Raw genomic sequence first — 17,054 nt, forward strand, 5'->3', positions numbered from 1 at the left:
TGTCAGACAGCTCTGATAGATCCTTATAGTAAAATTCTTCTCTTTGTTAGTCTTTCAGTCTTCGTCCTCTTCAAATATATCTTCCATCAAGAGAGGATCAGGACAGTCCTGTTGTTGACATCGACCTGCATCTGCCTTTCCTCTGTTTTACTCACACCATATTGCTCCAGGTACTGCATATGGCAGCGTGGTATTGCATTTAGCCTTTAAATATAGCAGAAAATATGAGATCCTAAGTATTTTTTCACTCTTCAGGTGTTGTCCTACCTTCTCCAAGAGCAGCGACTGGTCTTGTTCTCCTGTGACTGGGCCAGACTCACTCTTGTTGCAGAGTGTCTGCTGTTGTACCTCCAGGTTAGTGTAAAGAACATCGTGTTAAAGTGCCCATATTGACTTATTTTTCATTCCTAAATATTTTAGCCGTGTTTTCTCTTTCAGCCTCTGTCCTGGCAGCAGCCTTATGTTCCCGTCTTGGCGAGAGGAATGTTGGACTTCATAATGGCTCCCACTGCCTTTCTCATGGGCTGTCACATCAGTCATTTTGAAGAGGTTGCTGCAGTAAGTACAATGCTGTCGTTATCAGCGTTTAAACATTAGGCTTTTTGTGTCTACGTGTGCTTTTTTTTTTTTTTTTTAAACCATAATGAGGGAGTACACTCTTGGTTTCCTTCCTTGCTGACAACAGATAGATCGTGGAAACCTTTCTTATCTAAGGAAGTGGTGTTTTAAATATTTGGGGATTTTAGCTTAAGCTTATAATAACCTTTACAGTAATTACTAGATGTGCATTGAAGAAAATAAATAATAAATTACAATTTTCTTTGTAAATTGTCTCAGTTGAGCTCACATACAGCATCCAACAATAGCTGTTTGTTCTCATCTGTATTCGTCTTTATTCAAGCTGAGTCCACATATTCTACAGAGGCAGTCTGTTTGTCAGACTGAGATCTTCTGTTAGGCTGGATTGTACTCTACTGTACCTATTGTACCTACAATATATGCGTCTGTTTGTGCTCATTTGTGGGAATAGGAGACAGAAGACCTCATTCTGGTGAACATCGATGATGGCAGCATTCAGACATCGTGGTGCGAAACAGTCGACCTGCCTGCTATCCCTCTGGTTGCAGCTGAGAGCTTTACATTAAGGTAACAAACATGTGCCTCAATGTAAAAGTAGACTGCTTAATAGATACTGTGACAATAAAAGGAACTATTATGCTTTTACTTATTTTGTGTACTCTTATAGTGTTGGTGCTCTTATTAGATTTCAGTAAGTTAGATCCGAAAATGTCAACACAATCCCTGTGAGCCAAGATTTTGTTTCTGACAGTTGTGTCAAGCTGACATCAGGTTGGCACTGAACAGGAAGCGTTGGCCAGGGGGCAGCCAATCAGAAGAAAGTAGAGAAAGAAGCCTTTAAGGAACGGCAGTTGAAACCATTTATTTCAGGCAGATGGACAGTATAAGATGAAAAAGGGCCTGTTGAGAATGTTAAGCTGCTCTAAAATAAGAATATGGAGTTGGAAATGGAGTGACCAGATCCCAACAAACTATATATGCAGAAATTTGTGTGGGACAAAGTGGAACACATCAATAATGCTAAGAGGTATATTTAACTTAAAATACAATACAATAAATTCTACATGTTGGTGGCTTGTCATTTAGTAAGAACAGGATAAATATATTTTATTTCAAAGTCTCTTGCTAAGTAGATACAAGCTTTTTATCCTAATGAGTATGCATTAGGCTTGTTAACATTTTTCTGATTATAACAAAAAGCCTTCCCTTTACAAAAGTGCTTGTTCTGCAGAATCAGTCAAAATGTGGGACAGACACGAAATAAAAATTCTGTGCAGTCCAACATAAACAGCAACATCTGGTCACCCTAGCTAAAAATGAGCATAACACGTCTGTTTATAGAGAGAAGCATATATGTTCAAACTGAGGTTTGGCATGCAACTCTTTCAGCTCGAATCACACCAGCTTTTGAACTAAATGTTACAACTGCTGCCCTAAAAACTGCCTAAATCAAATTACAAAGGCAGTGAATTTTTAAATGAAGTCCTTTTTTTTTTTTTTAAATACATATTTGGGATGTGTGTATGTCTGTGTCTGTTTGCAGGGCAGAGAGTCTGCAGCTTCATTTTGACCTGGAGCTGTGCCATCTTGCAGCTGGAACCGATGCTAATGCTCTGCGATCTCAACGCAGAGACTGGCAGAGACGGCTCAACACACAGATACAAAATATCGCCCTAGAATTGGTGGTCAACATCTTCAGGTACAGCTTTGCAAATGTCATAGAAATAAATGATTACTATTACAAACTGAGTATATTTAAAATCATTTTATCACTCTCCCTCTCTTTCTTTGCTTCAATTCCATGTATATGGATGGTTTTGTCAGTGGGGTGCAGGACTTCCTAAGCCATGAACACAGGGTTTTTAACAGCGAGGAATTTCTGAGAACGAGGGAGCCAGCAGACCAGTTGTTTTACAAGAAGGTACACTCCCACCTCTACAAACTAAAAAAGCGCCCACTGGTAAACACAAAAACGCTAACTGCTCTTACGCGGTTCTCTTTGTTGCTATCTCAGGTATTAGAAACTCACATCTTCCACTCATTCCTGCGTGACCGGCTAAACAGGAAATGGGACACCTTCAGCCGGATGGAGCAGAACACACGTAATCTCATGCACAAGTATGATAAGAGCATGATGTCATCACTGGTTTCAGTGTGAATGTTAATCAGTTCCAACATTACACGTTTCGTCAAACAATCTCAGGTGGTAGCTCTCAAACAGGTACAGCAGGTGTCCACTGTCTTAGTGTAATTTACTTGTGAGTCATTACTCAGCATTTTCCTGTCTGTACTCCTTGCAACATACAGAGGCTGAAACTGAATCCAAGATTATCTCAGAGCTGCTCTACCTGTTAAACGAGCAGCAGCTGTTTTGGCAGTACATTATTAATATCATTAATTGTGGTTTTGGGGGGGAGTGACTCTGGGTGAGTTTGTAAAATGTAGATTTTTGCATTTTTTAACTGCTAAAGTGACCCACATGCTGTAAAATTTTGTGCAGATACCAGTGTATGAATAGCCTGTGTATGTAGTGCTTTTTAGTAATTTATTTAGCTTTTTGTGCCAGAGGGGGGAAAATAAATCACTATAAGTAAAGACTGTTTTAAAGTATTTCAGCACTTCACCACTCTCTTTGAATGAGGATCAGTCAAATCATACAAATTTTTGAAACTGGTCAAAAGAACCACAAAATTGATATAAAACAATAGTGAATGTCATCTTACATGGTAATACTGATCATTTATTTCAGTAAATTACATTTCACTGACTTCTTGTCTTGGTCAGACAATGTAAGTCTTATATAAATCTGCTTGGGGTTTTGACTATAAGGTGTGCATTTGGGGTTATAATATATAATAAATTAAAAAAGAGATTAAATGGTTCTTACTTGCTGCCCTAAAAATATAATCATTTAACAAAACAAGCGCACAAAGGTTAGGAACGAGAAGTTAGAGCTAAGGTGCTCATGACTCATGAAACTCATAATGAATAACCAGATTGAATGACTTTTGTTGCGGTCATCTATTTGTTCCAGTGCTGGTTGCAATTGACATTAAATCAGGATTTTCATTAGAATACTTTGCTTTGGAGATGTTTTTACTGTCATCGCATAACATGTCAGCTAGTTTGCTGACTTGGCCTCTGGGGATAATAAGCTTCCAGTGCAGGCAACAGATTTGTTGGCCAAAAATTCCTCTTCTGTCCTTGGTCATAATTTGCAAATTCATATAAATAGAAAATAAAACACCATAAAAGACAAATACATAGAATATGATTGACAGCTATGTCAGAATAGATTTTTAGCAAATGCAGTCCTTTTTTGCTGTTTTGCACATAGTATGCAACCAAAGCCAGCTGAAGCATGATTGGTCAGTAAAACTCAGACTTTTTTTGCATTCAGGTATTTGTTTATAGAGATTTTACAGTCATAAATGACATGTTAAAAATACACGTTATCCTCTGTAAATAAATAGATTTGTCTGATTCAATTACTTTCACCTGCTTGCTGTCATCACCAACCATAAAGAAAACACAATCTGTGCCTCAATCATTTTTCTATTCAGGAATCGTGGAATGACGGAGTCTCCCCGGCGTCCTCCCATGTCTGAGCTATCCAGGTCTGGCTACAGAACATACGGCAGCCCTGACAACAAGCTGAGCAAAAGGCTGGGAGCCAGCCTGCCAAATCTGGTGCAGTCTGTCAGTGAAACTTTACCCGTCATCAGTCCCAGAACAGTCTGCAGGAAGATGACACCTGATATTGGTCAGTCCCAGTTAAGGAAAAGTGAAAGTGATTTAGCCAAGTAGCAATCAGTTTCTAATTTTGTTTGTCTCCCTTCAGGTTTAAAGTCCCCCAAGAAAGCAGTGAAAGTTTTCCGTCTTCCAGAATTCCCTCCTCCGCTGGCCTACCACTATGTCCAAAACTATTATTCTGACATGATTGCTTCACTGGGGAAAGCTATTAATGCTACACCACCGGAAGAGTCTGCTCTACTGGCCAGGTACGAGAACGAAGAAACCTGAAATCTCATATAAAGTAGAAATTTATAAAAATGTACAAGGAAATAGGTTCACGTTTCTTCAATAAATTGTATTAATTTTTGGATGGATGGATGGATGTCTCTATTTAAGTCATTTTAACAATATCTGAACCTTATATAGTGTCAGATCCCTAACCATCTCATCTATTTCTCTGTTCAGGTACCATTATCTGCGTGGTTTGGTCAACACTGTGTCCAACAGGCGTCTTGATGCATTAGAGGACTTTCAGAGTCTGTACAAGACAGACTCTGATATTTTTCCCTCTCAGATGGTTAAGTCTTTAGTGGACTCCCTGCCAGAGTCTGAACGTTTACAGGTCAGTTCAGGTTGTCATGACTGTGTGTTTTACTCTCCCTGCAGATATAAACCCTGTTGCCTAGAACCATCTTAGTTAATTACATCTTTAGCCACTTAAACACAATATACTTGTGTTTCAGTCATCAGTCCCAGAACAGTCTGCAGGAAGATGACACCTGATATTGGTCAGTCCCAGTTAAGGAAAAGTGAAAGTGATTTACTTAAACACAATATACTTGTGTTTAAGTAACCATAGTTTTCTTCTTTCTTTACAAACTACCCTCAGTAAGATTGTGAGGTGTTAACAGCATCAAATATCATGTCAGCAACTCAGTTTCTCATCACAGGATAAGTAGGTGATTGCAGATTATTTTAACAATAATGACTTTCGGTGCAAAAAAGGGCAAGTCCACTGCTTCCGCCTCACCTTCTAGTCTAAATGAAGTCCATCTTAGTTGTTTGTGTGTAATCTTACTGACAGTTAAATAAACAAACAAAGGCCTCTGCCATAATGTTGAAATCTCCCGACAGGCGGATAGAAAGGCAGAACTCAAACGGCTTATCAGTCGGGTCAAAAGGGACCAGGAGCGGGAATGTGCGGGCCGTGGAAACGGGCACGAGGAAGGCGCCATAAAGAGATTCCAGCTGCCGACAAAATACATGCAGCTTGAGGAGTTTGTGAAATGTGTCCAGGAGTCTGGCATTGTTAAAGACCAAGGAACTATTCAGAGACTCTTTGATGCTCTAACTGTAGGTAGGTACTTATTTATTTGACCAATTACCCTAAAAGCTGTGAGAAGTCTCAGGTTTTTTTATTTGAATTACACATAATTTTCGGGGGGGCGGAGCCTGCTTTGTACTCTCTCACTAAAGCATGTCAGAATTGGTAAATCACACATGCACACACTCACAGGATATTTCCTGTGTCTTTGTCCTTCTTCCTCTCTTTTTCCAAGCAAATATTTATTCTTCGGGTTAAACATTACCTCACTCTTTCTTGAAGGATTTGCTGTGCAGCTTTCAAGGCATAACCAGAGCTTCACTGGGCAGTCGTTGCCCTATGACCTCTTTTTATTTGCTGTTTACTTTTTGCACATACTCGAGGTGTTCTCAGTCAGAACAGAGGTGACTTTTTCAGTAAAAGAAGCATCAGTTCACAAGGTGCAAGTAGTTCCACAGTCCCTGATCTGACAACTTTCATGTTGGCTAAGATTTTTCTTGTGTTGGTTTTAGATATTAAAGCTTTGGCGTGTGTAGTAAAGATTTTCAGTTCCAGTAGTAATAATAATTTGGGAAAGAGTGTCACTAAAACATATGTGATTGGAAAAGAAGGAAGGAAGCTTACAGTGAGAACTTATCTTTGCCTGCACACTGGGATTTTGGAAAATGCCTTCTTTCTTTCTTCTTTTTTTTTTTTCTGTCATAACATCCTGTTGGAGGTTGTGACAGGCTAATGTCAGGTTTTCCTTTCTACTTTCACTGCGGAGGATAAGATTCAGAGTCACATCAACAGGATTTGGATCTCCTTTTGCATTGTAAATGTATTATAATTACTGTTTCCTATTATAAGTTCCTGTTGTATAGTCACTTAAAAAAGTGGTGTTTATATAAAAATGACTACAACATAACACATGGTTATGTAGTAATTTTAGAACATGTTACGAAAGCGTTGATGTTAAATGAAAAAGGCAGTCAGGCGGTGACTGTGTGTGATTCAGTGGGTGAGAACATAGTTTCGTATCTCTCTGGGTGGTTGGTTGGGTGTGGGGGTGCACAGAGGTGATGCACTGTATGTGGCCATTGTTGGAGAACAGTAGGGATTGCAACTTGCAGTCGCTCACTCTGCAGGCATGCTTGGAAAGAGAAACAGAGCTGACTCAGAGAGTAAGCAGATGCCTGTTTATAATAATAATAATAATAATAATAATAATAATAATAATAATAATAATAATGGATTGGATTTATATAGCGCTTTTCAAGGCACCCAAAGCGCTTTATAATACCACTATTCATTCACACACTGGTGGAGGCAGCTACAGTTGTAGCCACAGCTGCCCTGGGGCAGACTGACAGAAGCGAGGCTGCCATATCGCGCCATCGGCCCCTCTGGCCAACACCAGTAGGCGGTAGGGTAAAGTGTCTTGCCCAAGGACACAATGACCAGGACAGAGAGCCCAGGGATCGAACCGGCGACCTTCCGGTTACAGATGCGATTCCCAACCCCCTGAGCCACGTTCGCCTCGTTCGCCCCGACAGTTATGACAGTTTGTGACACAATTCTGGGTTTATGACAACTTAAAGACTTATTATTTTTATTAAATGATGTTTAAAATGAGGTTTTAAACTGTTTCAGACCAAGTAGGTCTGATACTTATATATCAGACCTACTATCCACAAACTCTCTTCAGTTGTTTTGAAAGTGTGTGTTTGTTTGATGCAGGTCATCAGAAGCAGGTCAGTCCAGATTTGTTCAAGGTTTTTTACACCATCTGGAAGGAGACTGAGGCTGAGGCACAAGAGGTCTGTACTGTACTTTACACTACTTTAAACAAATTACGATGGGAGAATTAACAGTGATTTGCGGTTCTGTGTAGATTATAATTTAAATTATAAACCTACTATTAAGTTTTGTTTCTGCAAATGGGGAAAAAGTGCCATTCTTTAAGTTAAAATTTCAGTTTATTTCCTTGAAATTCAAATAATTACAATTATTTTTAATTATTTTCTCAGATCTATGAGGTGGTAACTCAAAATTCTGAGATTAAAAACCTGAAATTTTGGACTTATGGATGACAAAAGATTCTTTCGTTTTTTCAGTGGCAGAAACCAGTTTCAATAGTTTACACTGTAGTTGAACAAATTGGCACTTTATGCAGGTTTTTGTGTTCGTTTGATCTGAAGGTTTGTCTGCCAACATCTGTTTTGGAGCACATTGAGGCCAACGAGTGCGTCTTCAAGGTGTCGTCTTCAGTAAAGACGAGCCGCGGAGTGGGGAAAATCGCCATGACTCAGCGACGGCTCTTCCTGCTCACGGATGGACGGCCAGGATACGTGGAGGTGGCACAGTACCGAGATTTAGATGTGAGATTAAAAGAAGAGAAATCCCGAGATACAAATACAGCTGTGCCCAGTAAGATAAGACTTGAAACGGCAATCTATAGTAGATGTTGTCTTTGTGTACTTTTGTTTTTTGTTTTAGGAAGTAAAGGTCTCCTCAGCTCCCTTCATGCTCCTGCGAATCCCAGGCCTGAAGCTTCGTGTCCGGGGAAGGAAGGAAACTTTTGAAGCTAATTTGAAAACGGAAACTGAGCTTTGGAACCTGATGGTCAAGGAGATGTGGGCCGGGCGCTTCACAGCTGACCAGCACAAGGTAAATCTGTGATGAAGAGGCTGTGTGGGTGTTGCTGTGAGGGAGCATAGAGGAAAATGATAAGCTTCATCAGGAAAATTTATTGAGTTACCTTGCTCGTTTATTATTCATACCTCGTGTTTATTCAGGCATCAGTTTGAGTGTGTGTCAGTTTCTGTGAGGGAGTGGTTGAAATTCCCTCAGTTATACATGAACACAAATAGGCACACTTGAACAAACACAGGGGGTTTCCTTTGTGAAACCAAAAGATGTAACTGTAAAATATCTGTCTGTCACATTTACCCCCCTCACTGTTGTTCTCTTCTCTTTATTTAAAATATTATCATTTCTCACTTCCTTTGATTGTCAGTTTCTATAGTCAGGCAGCCTGTGATGACTGTCCAACTTGTCTGACAGGATAAACATCTACAGCACTGCTTAGTCACATGTAAATCTTGTTTGATCGTTGATTATTTCAGTTGTAATTGCCTATATTTACAGCTTGTCCTGTTTGTATATCATGTCAATATAAGTATTTTTGGGTGTGATAAGTTTATTGAGACCATAAATCTTTAGTAAACTAAGATATAGTCATTCTGAAAAAGAGTGACCATATATCTTTAATTTGACTTGATTTGATTGGTCAATGCATTATGAAGACTGAAATATATGTATGACCTCTGAGATGGATTGCCATTGCTGTATACGCCTTTTAAGTCTGAGAGTATGACTCATGATGACTATTTATCCTGGTATATTTTTTTTCTCCTTTGTGACATCAGCATTTTTTTTTTTTTTCATTCATTTTTATTATAAAAAAAATCACTTAACCGCTGTTGTATGTATGTCTGGTCTGGTGATGGCATCTGGCTTATTGAGGTTGACCTTGAACATCAGTCAAAAGTACATTAGTGAGTGTTTACACCAGCTGAAATTGTATTCTACAAACTTTGTAAAAGTATAAGGATCGTAGCCATAAGCATTGCCTTCTAATGCTTTTTTTTTTTTTAAACAAAAAATTCTGTCTCTCTCTTTCTCTCAGGACCCCCAGTACATGCAGCAAGCTCTGACCAATGCCTTATTAATGGACGCAGTAGTGGGAAGTCTTCAGAGCAGCAAGGCTATCTATGCTGCTTCTAAGCTGGCTTACTTTGACCGCATCAAGATGGAAGGTAGAGAAAGATGTGCTTTGTTATGGTTATGGACATATTTGCGTAATAAAACTGTGCCCGTTTGGAAACTTTATGACTCATCGAGACTACAGTAATCTTTCACTTTGAGTTTGTGCTTTCATCACCTGGTTAAGGTTAGTTGCTTCTCTTTGCTTTGTCTCCAGTCCCAATGATGGTTCCCAAGACAACTGCAGAGATACTAAAGCACAAAATTAACCCTTCGCTGGAACTTGCTTCACCTCAGGCTGTGGATGTTCTTCTCTACACATCAGGTACACACACACACACACACACACACACACAGCTTTTAAATGTGTCCCGTAAACGAGCAGTTTCTCCATCATTTCTCATCAACACTGTTACAACAAGTTTCAGCCTCTTCCCCTTTTTTATTGGTCATTGTGGGAGTCGATGATGTGATTGGCTCTTTGGAGCAGCAGAGCAATTTCCCAATCTAACTGTGACACTAACGCGCATGCACTGACATATATGTTGACTAATGCACAAAAAAAACCAACCTGGTGTTTATCTGTCATCACTGTGGCACACACTGACATAAAAAACATGCAGATGCAATAAAGTTCCTCAACCACACTTCCTCCCCAGTCTCATATTACAGTAAACAGCAAAAGGAGTTGCAAGATATTTAAAAACATGCTGGGAAGGAAACCTCTCCTCAATCTCTTAAATAAATGGTCATAAATATGTGGACTCTCTTCTTTTTATTGTGAGCTGTGAAATCATAGGAAAGCACAGGATAAGTGCTTTACATAGTGATTACAAAACTGCAGCGGGAATGGCTGTATGGGCTGTCTGGGTCCTGGGGAGGCCATGACTGAGGGTGTGCAAATGTTTTTTGTTTTTGTTTTATCAAGGTTTGCTTGAATTGCGTCGGCAGTGGGTCTGGGATCATTGTCATGCTGAAAAAGTAAGCTGGTAATATTTCAGGGTGTAAAAGTCTCATGGTACTTCTTTTCTCTCATAATTCTGTCAATTTAAAAAAAAAAAAAAGATTGCAGACTCTACTTCTTTCTAAAAGGAAGTATAAAGAACAGACACTGACACAAGTTATGAAGAAATGTAAGGACTGCAGAAGTAGGGCTGTTCGATATAACGATATATATTGGATAACGATATAAAAACGTCTATCGTCTATCGCCGAAAACGGCGGCCTTTACAACTTATGTCTAAAAATGTATAGTTTCATGCATCTGTTATACAGTCATTGGTTAAAACACTCGACTCCAGCTACATGACGCGCAGCTGGAAACACTTCCCGCAAGACGAGCTGCCCGAGATTCACATAATTTATAGAAAATGTTACATTTCTGTGATTTATATCGTTATCGGGACGATAGAATTTTTACATCGGGATATGAGATTTTGGCCATATCGCACAGCCCTATGCAGAAGGTTGGTTTTTTTTTAAGTAATTACTTTAGGGTTTTTTTTCTGTCCTAATTAGTTGTTGACTGTAAACAAGGGGAAGAGAGTTTGTGTAATAAAAGTCTCTGTCTGGACGTGACCTGTGGACTGTTGTTGGCTGGCGGCTTGATCCTGACAGGCCAAAGGGATGAGTGATTTGATGAGAATGCAGATCATTTTATGGCCTTCACAGTCACCTGATTTAAACACCTAAGAAGACACAGTAAACTGTGCGTTCCACCACACCGGAAAAACCTTAAATAACATAGAATATCTTTTTTTTTTTTTAATGATATTCATCCTTATATTAGTGTAAAGCAATAGAAGAGTAACTGCCAAGGAAGTGAAACTATCTTCTTGTAGTTTGTGGTTTATTTATTTCTTTTCTTCCTTTAATATGTCACCTATGAATTGTGGTTATTATTTGTGGCCTTTGTTGTTTAGTGCATCCTTGATTTTTATCCTGGGGCACCGACAGCCTGGCACATTATATGGCAGGAAGACCGTGAGTGAAAAGCTTTAAAAAAAGATCCACAGAGCCATTCAGTGGCCTTCAGCAGGCAGCCATCTGGGTCCACTTAAATACATGCTGGTGGCAGACTAACCCCTGCCACTAGCACAGTCACACTCAGTGATCCACACATTAACAAACACATTTCAGTTCTTCTGTAGCAGTCTGCTGCTCTTTGGGATTTCTGCTGGTGAAAAAGAACAAATCTGGCCATTCAGGTCCTCCCTCCCCGGCCCTCTCGGACTCTTTCTCCCTCTCCGGTTTGAATATAGGTCACTGAATTGAGTTCCTGGCACAGATCCGGTTCACACCCCCTCTCCTCTCCCCTCTGTTCTCACCACACTTTTTTCTTTTTCTAACTTTTTCACTTCATAAGTCCTCTTACCTTCTGTTCCACTGCCCTTTTCTGCTCCTTGAAGTAAAAACACAGGATGTTACTTTGTTTTTCTTCTCCATGAGCTGGGGCATTTTTTAAAAGTGCTGAATCCGTTGGGAGAAATCTGACCGTTGGTTTGGTTGGGTGGAGTCGAGCTGCAAAATAACATTGACATGAAGTGCTTCCCTTCACACTGCTGGAAGAAAACTCCTAAGTAGCCTCTGGAGTAGAAGACAGAAATCTGTATAAGTAATATTCACTGCAGGCCAAGTGTAATGATAGGGTGTTGAGAAATAACTGATTGTGTGTGTGTGTGTGTGTGTGTGTGTGTGTGTGTTCTATTTCAGGTCAACTATGGGTATCGGTAAATAAGGGGAAGGTGATGGTGTTTGATGCCTCCAGCTGGTCCCTCACACACACCTGCCATGTTGGGAATGCTAGACTGGTGAGAGGAACACATGAAACGAATAATCAGGCTCAGACTGCTCTAAATGATTGTTTCCAGACATTTTTACTTAACGTCTGGTGCATGACTCCGGTTATCAGTGCAAAAACTCCACCCATCTGCCGTTCAAAACTTTATTTCGAAGGGGCAACCAATCAGAAGAAAGCTAAAACATCTTGTTTAAGACAACGAATGAAATAGATTTTTTTTAAACTGTAAACTTTAGAACTACAACAGTTAAGCTCTAATGTAAATGTCAATACAATATGGAGCTGGAAATGAACATTGCAGGTCCACTCTTAACACAGTTACAATTTTATTTTTATTCATGAAAATATTTGTATTCAGTTATATGGGTTGGCTGATGCCTGTCCCAGATGTGACAAGGCAAAAAGGAGGGGTACGCTATGGACACGTTGCTTGACTAAGGGCTAAAACACACAGGCAGTCAGGCATTCCTGACCAGATTCATACATGGAGTCACCAGTTAGCCTAACCTGCATGTCTTTGGATTGTGGGAGGAGGCTGGAGTATTGGAGGGAGAGGGAAAACTTTCCAACTCCACACAGTTCAAATCCACTGACCAGTTGTGTCAGTGGATTTGAACCTGGGACTGTCTTGCTGTGATATAACAGTGCCATAGACTGCACTACTGTGCTATGCATGAAAATCAAAAGAAAAGACCCAAAAAAGCAGTAGTAAATATTCAAATTTGATCCTTTCACACAGTTAAGCCTCTACATGTTAAACTGGCTTCTCTAAACCTCTGCTAGTAGTCTTTTTTCCACCACTAAATAAAAACACCTGGCCAGATGTTTGCTCATCGCTGAACTAAATCAGCAGATAAGCACACCACAGACATCAGGTACATATTAAGTATATATATTAAGTGGTTTTTGTTTCTCCTTCTCTGGCTTCACTTCAAACATTATCTTTCAACATGAAATCTCATGTTTGTAGGGAATCCATGGTGTGTTTTGAATAGTTTACATTCCCTCAAAGAACAAAGCATTTTCCAGTGATAGCTGGCTGGAGGGTTGAAAGCACCAGCCAGTGGTCGAGCTTCATAAACATTTTCTCCAGGAGAAAGGATTTGTGAGGTTTTAAGACACTTCTTAAGTCTAACCCTTACTTCAACTGTGCAGTTCAGTTACATGAAATATGTTGGAAGTGTGAGACAGAGATGGGCGGAGTATGTGTTTTCACTTATAAAACACTGGCATGACGATTTCTAACTTTCACCAGCAGCGTGAAAACAGCTGTTGAGAAAATATCATGAAATTATTGTAGACAAAGTAATTTAAACATTTTTTCTATTGATAATTTTTAGCTGTAACTTCCAAGTCTATTTGCACATTCTGTAACACAGAGGTACTTGATATTAGAAGTAATGTTTGTCAGGTAGTGTTTCAGTAGTTTATTAGAACAATTTTGCCGCCTAGTGGACATGCTGAGTATTGCGTCCTGCATGAAGCTCTTAGCAGCTCAGCTGGAAGAGCTTCTGACATTTAAAAATATGCAAAGACACCTGCTGTGGCGACCCCATTGTGAATGTGGGAGCAGCTGAAAGGAGCTTTAGAATTAATTGACTGAGTTGTTGGTTTTTTTGTTACCCAGGTAGAAGATTTTGAAGATCCAGGTAAAAAATGTGTAAAGCTGTAATACCTGCGGACTCGTGCTCAGAAACATGTTTCTGGTTTCAGAACTGCATGTTGGAGGTTGACAAAGATCAGGTGTGGATGGGCTCTGAGGACTCAGTGATCTACATCATCAGCATAGTGGCCATGGTGTGTAACAGACAGCTGACTGAGCACAGGGCAGAGGTCACAGGACTGGCGGTCGACAAAGACAAATACAGGTAACGCAGAACAACAGCCACAACAAAAATACACAATCACCCCCTCCCCCCCAACTTGGGCCGCACTGCCTCACTGCCCTCACATCACATACCGAACACACCTTCCCAGATTTTCTGCTAAAGCTGCAAATTGTCTCCTCTCTCATTCTAATGTGCTGTTCTTGCTGTCACTCTGCTGTTTCGACCCTTAAACCTCCAGTATTCTCATGGAGGCTTTATAAAGAAGTTTATTCATCACTGCCAATATGATATGTATGAGTACCAACTTCTGATCGAGGGAACACCCAGTTTCTGTTTGTGTATTCTAATCAAACAGTTAATAATTTCAGTTATAAATTCGCAGTTTAAAGAAATGAACTTTGAAACAGAAAGTTAAGAAAAACCGCAAATAAGCCATCAGCAATATAAAAGCATTCAATTTGTTTGATGAATTTCTTGAACTTGTATACTATTCTTATTCAGATGAATAACAATATCATAAGTCGACTGGTTGTTTCAGCAGTATTATCATTATTGTTAGGTAATTAAAGTTGTATTCAAGGAATGGAAATGTTTGTGTCTAATCCACTCTGTTCTTGAAATGTACATTAAAAATAATCTTACCAGCCTGCTTTGTTCTTCAGCCAAAAGGTGGCATACTCCTGCAGTGCAGAGGGGACAGTCATGGCGTGGGATGTCTCCACATTGCAGGTTGGTTTAATATCAACCATTGTTCACACCTGTTTGCATTTCTCTTTCAGCTTGTTTGACTTTTCCTTTTCCTTCAGGTGAAGAAGCACTTCCGCCTCTCCTGCAGCCGTCTGCAGTCCATTTACAGCTGCAGCGGCACGCTTTGGTGTTGTAAGTTTCCTTCACACTGGACAGTTGGAAAAATGGAAAATCTGAGACTTTGATGATGTAAAGTGAATACCCTCTCTTTCCGTCTTTCCCTCTGGTCTGGTTTAAGGCTCCAGAGACAGGATAATGGAGGTGTGGAGGAATGGTTCATTAAAACGTTGCATGAATTTACCAGAACAACAAAAAGGCTCCACAACTACTTTCAGCTGTGCTCTGATCTTACCAGAGGTACAAACACACATTTTGCTCTTAATATTGTTTTTCTTTAATAAATGTATTTTCATTTTGTAAGAGTGACCCCGTTTCACCTGATGTGTTTGTGTCAGCGGGAGGAAATGTGGAGTGTGTGTGCAGATTCTGGAGAGGTGTCTATTTGGCACATTAAAGACTGCAGCAAACCGTTCCACCGCATCACCCTACAGGACTGCACCGGATGCTACTGCATAATTAAAGTTAAAAACCAGGTTAATACACACACGCACGCACACGTACAGAGCAATATGGAAAATATTCTTATTTTTATGGTTGATGTTAATATGATAATCAGTGAGTCTCAGAAGTGCTAATTTTTCACATTTGAACATTCAAAATACAATGTTTTTGTTTTATTTTTATTTGTTTTAGTCCTTCTTTAATTTGTTAAATTCTAAGAGAAGTTAACTAGTTGCAATAGGAGCTTAGGGGAGAGTGGGGCAATGTAAGAAATCTTTCAGTGAAGTTAGCCTTTCAATCATGAATACAACACAAGAATAAAATGGGTATAATGCGGCTTCAGGATCTTAGTTGTTATTCAAACCATAGCAGCAGAAGCAGATCATTAAAAACAATATAAGGCACAAATAAAGGGGTCCTTCAGTCTACTTGCCCTTATGAGGAGCAAAGCTCCATCCACACAAAGCCCCCATCCATTCACCATAAAAAGTTAATGACATTCAGCGACTTCAAGTTTATTTTTAGAAAGAGGGGCAATACATATTAATGAACATTTTAACAAATGTAAATATGCCAGATTATAGCCTTGGGCTAATTTCCATCTGCAGACCCTCTGGCAGGTTGGTGTTAAACACAAGTTAGTAAAAACATACAGAGACACTATTTACAGGTCATGTGACAAGGACAAAAACAGTGATCACATTATACTAGAACAAACAATGACAAGGAGAGTGGACACAGAGGACAGTATAGATAACAATAACGGAAACACATCAATTATATTGCACAAACCCAGTATTGTATATGCCCTGACCGTCGTGATATTGCGTTCACCCATTGCACTAACAGTTGTTTCCCTTTTTGTAATACACTAACTCTTTTTCCCGTCCAATATAAAACATGATTATTAAACATGATTACATGTTTGTGTGTCCCTCAGCCGCCCTTTTAAGTGACTCTTAAAGATGGGTAGACTTGTACTTTCCCTCACTGACAGTGGAAGACTATTCCAGAAGCTCACTCCCTGATATGACAGAGCATTCTGTGAAAAGGTGGTCCGCCTGAATGCCAGTTCACAATCACCTCTAACAGTGGCTCGAGTCAGTCGAGACCCGGCAACACTGCTAGACTTTTGTTTAATAAAATCACTCATTGGTGGAGGCGCCAGACCATATATAACTTTGTATATTAGACAGGCAGATATAATTTGAAATTAGTAAAATTTAAAAACTTGTATTTTTCTAAAATTTGACAATGGTGATATGAAAAAGGTTTTTTTATCTAATATTTTCAATGCTCTTTTGTAGCACACTTCAATTGGCCCAGTAGCAGCAGAGCTCGTATAGGACCAACTTGTAATACAATATTCAATATGAGCCAGTATCATTGAGTGCAGGAATGTAATCGCTGCTGTGTCTGTTAATGATGTGCGGATATGTCTAAAGTTCTGTATATTAACATTTACAGTTTTCACTACTTTTTTTTAATGTGTTTTTTAAAGGATAATTTAGAGTCTAGTAGCACTCCCAAGTACTTAAATTCCTCAACATTAATTAATGTTAAATAATTCTTGTGCACCTTTGATCATTGTATTGGTGCACGACAGTTTCAGCTAAGCTTTAGCTGTCAGACTGTCGGCCTCACATTTGACTCTGGAATACTTTGGCATACACAGAATTTTGTGGTCAGCTGCAAAGACTGCAAGGTACCCAAGTCCTGGCGATGCAAAACA

At 39.5% G+C, this 17,054-nt stretch overlaps 1 protein-coding gene across 1 annotated transcript in view; it reads left to right on the top strand.

Annotated features, from left to right (window-relative positions):
* The window catches only part of dennd3a (DENN/MADD domain containing 3a), a 28,439-nt gene that overhangs the window by 8,892 nt on the left and 2,493 nt on the right, over positions 1–17,054 (top strand). Inside the window, exons 8-29 of the mRNA XM_082520951.1 lie at positions 51–170; positions 256–354; positions 439–558; positions 1,031–1,146; positions 2,123–2,278; positions 2,404–2,500; positions 2,594–2,697; positions 4,143–4,342; positions 4,421–4,580; positions 4,780–4,936; positions 5,449–5,671; positions 7,358–7,437; positions 7,819–7,998; positions 8,117–8,287; positions 9,309–9,438; positions 9,603–9,710; positions 12,098–12,195; positions 13,899–14,053; positions 14,677–14,743; positions 14,821–14,893; positions 15,000–15,118; positions 15,217–15,354. Coding sequence (XP_082377077.1) covers positions 51–170; positions 256–354; positions 439–558; positions 1,031–1,146; positions 2,123–2,278; positions 2,404–2,500; positions 2,594–2,697; positions 4,143–4,342; positions 4,421–4,580; positions 4,780–4,936; positions 5,449–5,671; positions 7,358–7,437; positions 7,819–7,998; positions 8,117–8,287; positions 9,309–9,438; positions 9,603–9,710; positions 12,098–12,195; positions 13,899–14,053; positions 14,677–14,743; positions 14,821–14,893; positions 15,000–15,118; positions 15,217–15,354 — 2,871 coding nt within the window. The remainder of the gene's footprint in view (positions 1–50; positions 171–255; positions 355–438; positions 559–1,030; positions 1,147–2,122; positions 2,279–2,403; positions 2,501–2,593; positions 2,698–4,142; positions 4,343–4,420; positions 4,581–4,779; positions 4,937–5,448; positions 5,672–7,357; positions 7,438–7,818; positions 7,999–8,116; positions 8,288–9,308; positions 9,439–9,602; positions 9,711–12,097; positions 12,196–13,898; positions 14,054–14,676; positions 14,744–14,820; positions 14,894–14,999; positions 15,119–15,216; positions 15,355–17,054) is intronic.

The sequence above is a fragment of the Aulonocara stuartgranti genome (genome assembly GCF_965226115.1).
Source record: "Aulonocara stuartgranti genome assembly, chromosome: 22".
Lineage (NCBI taxonomy): Eukaryota > Metazoa > Chordata > Actinopteri > Cichliformes > Cichlidae > Aulonocara > Aulonocara stuartgranti.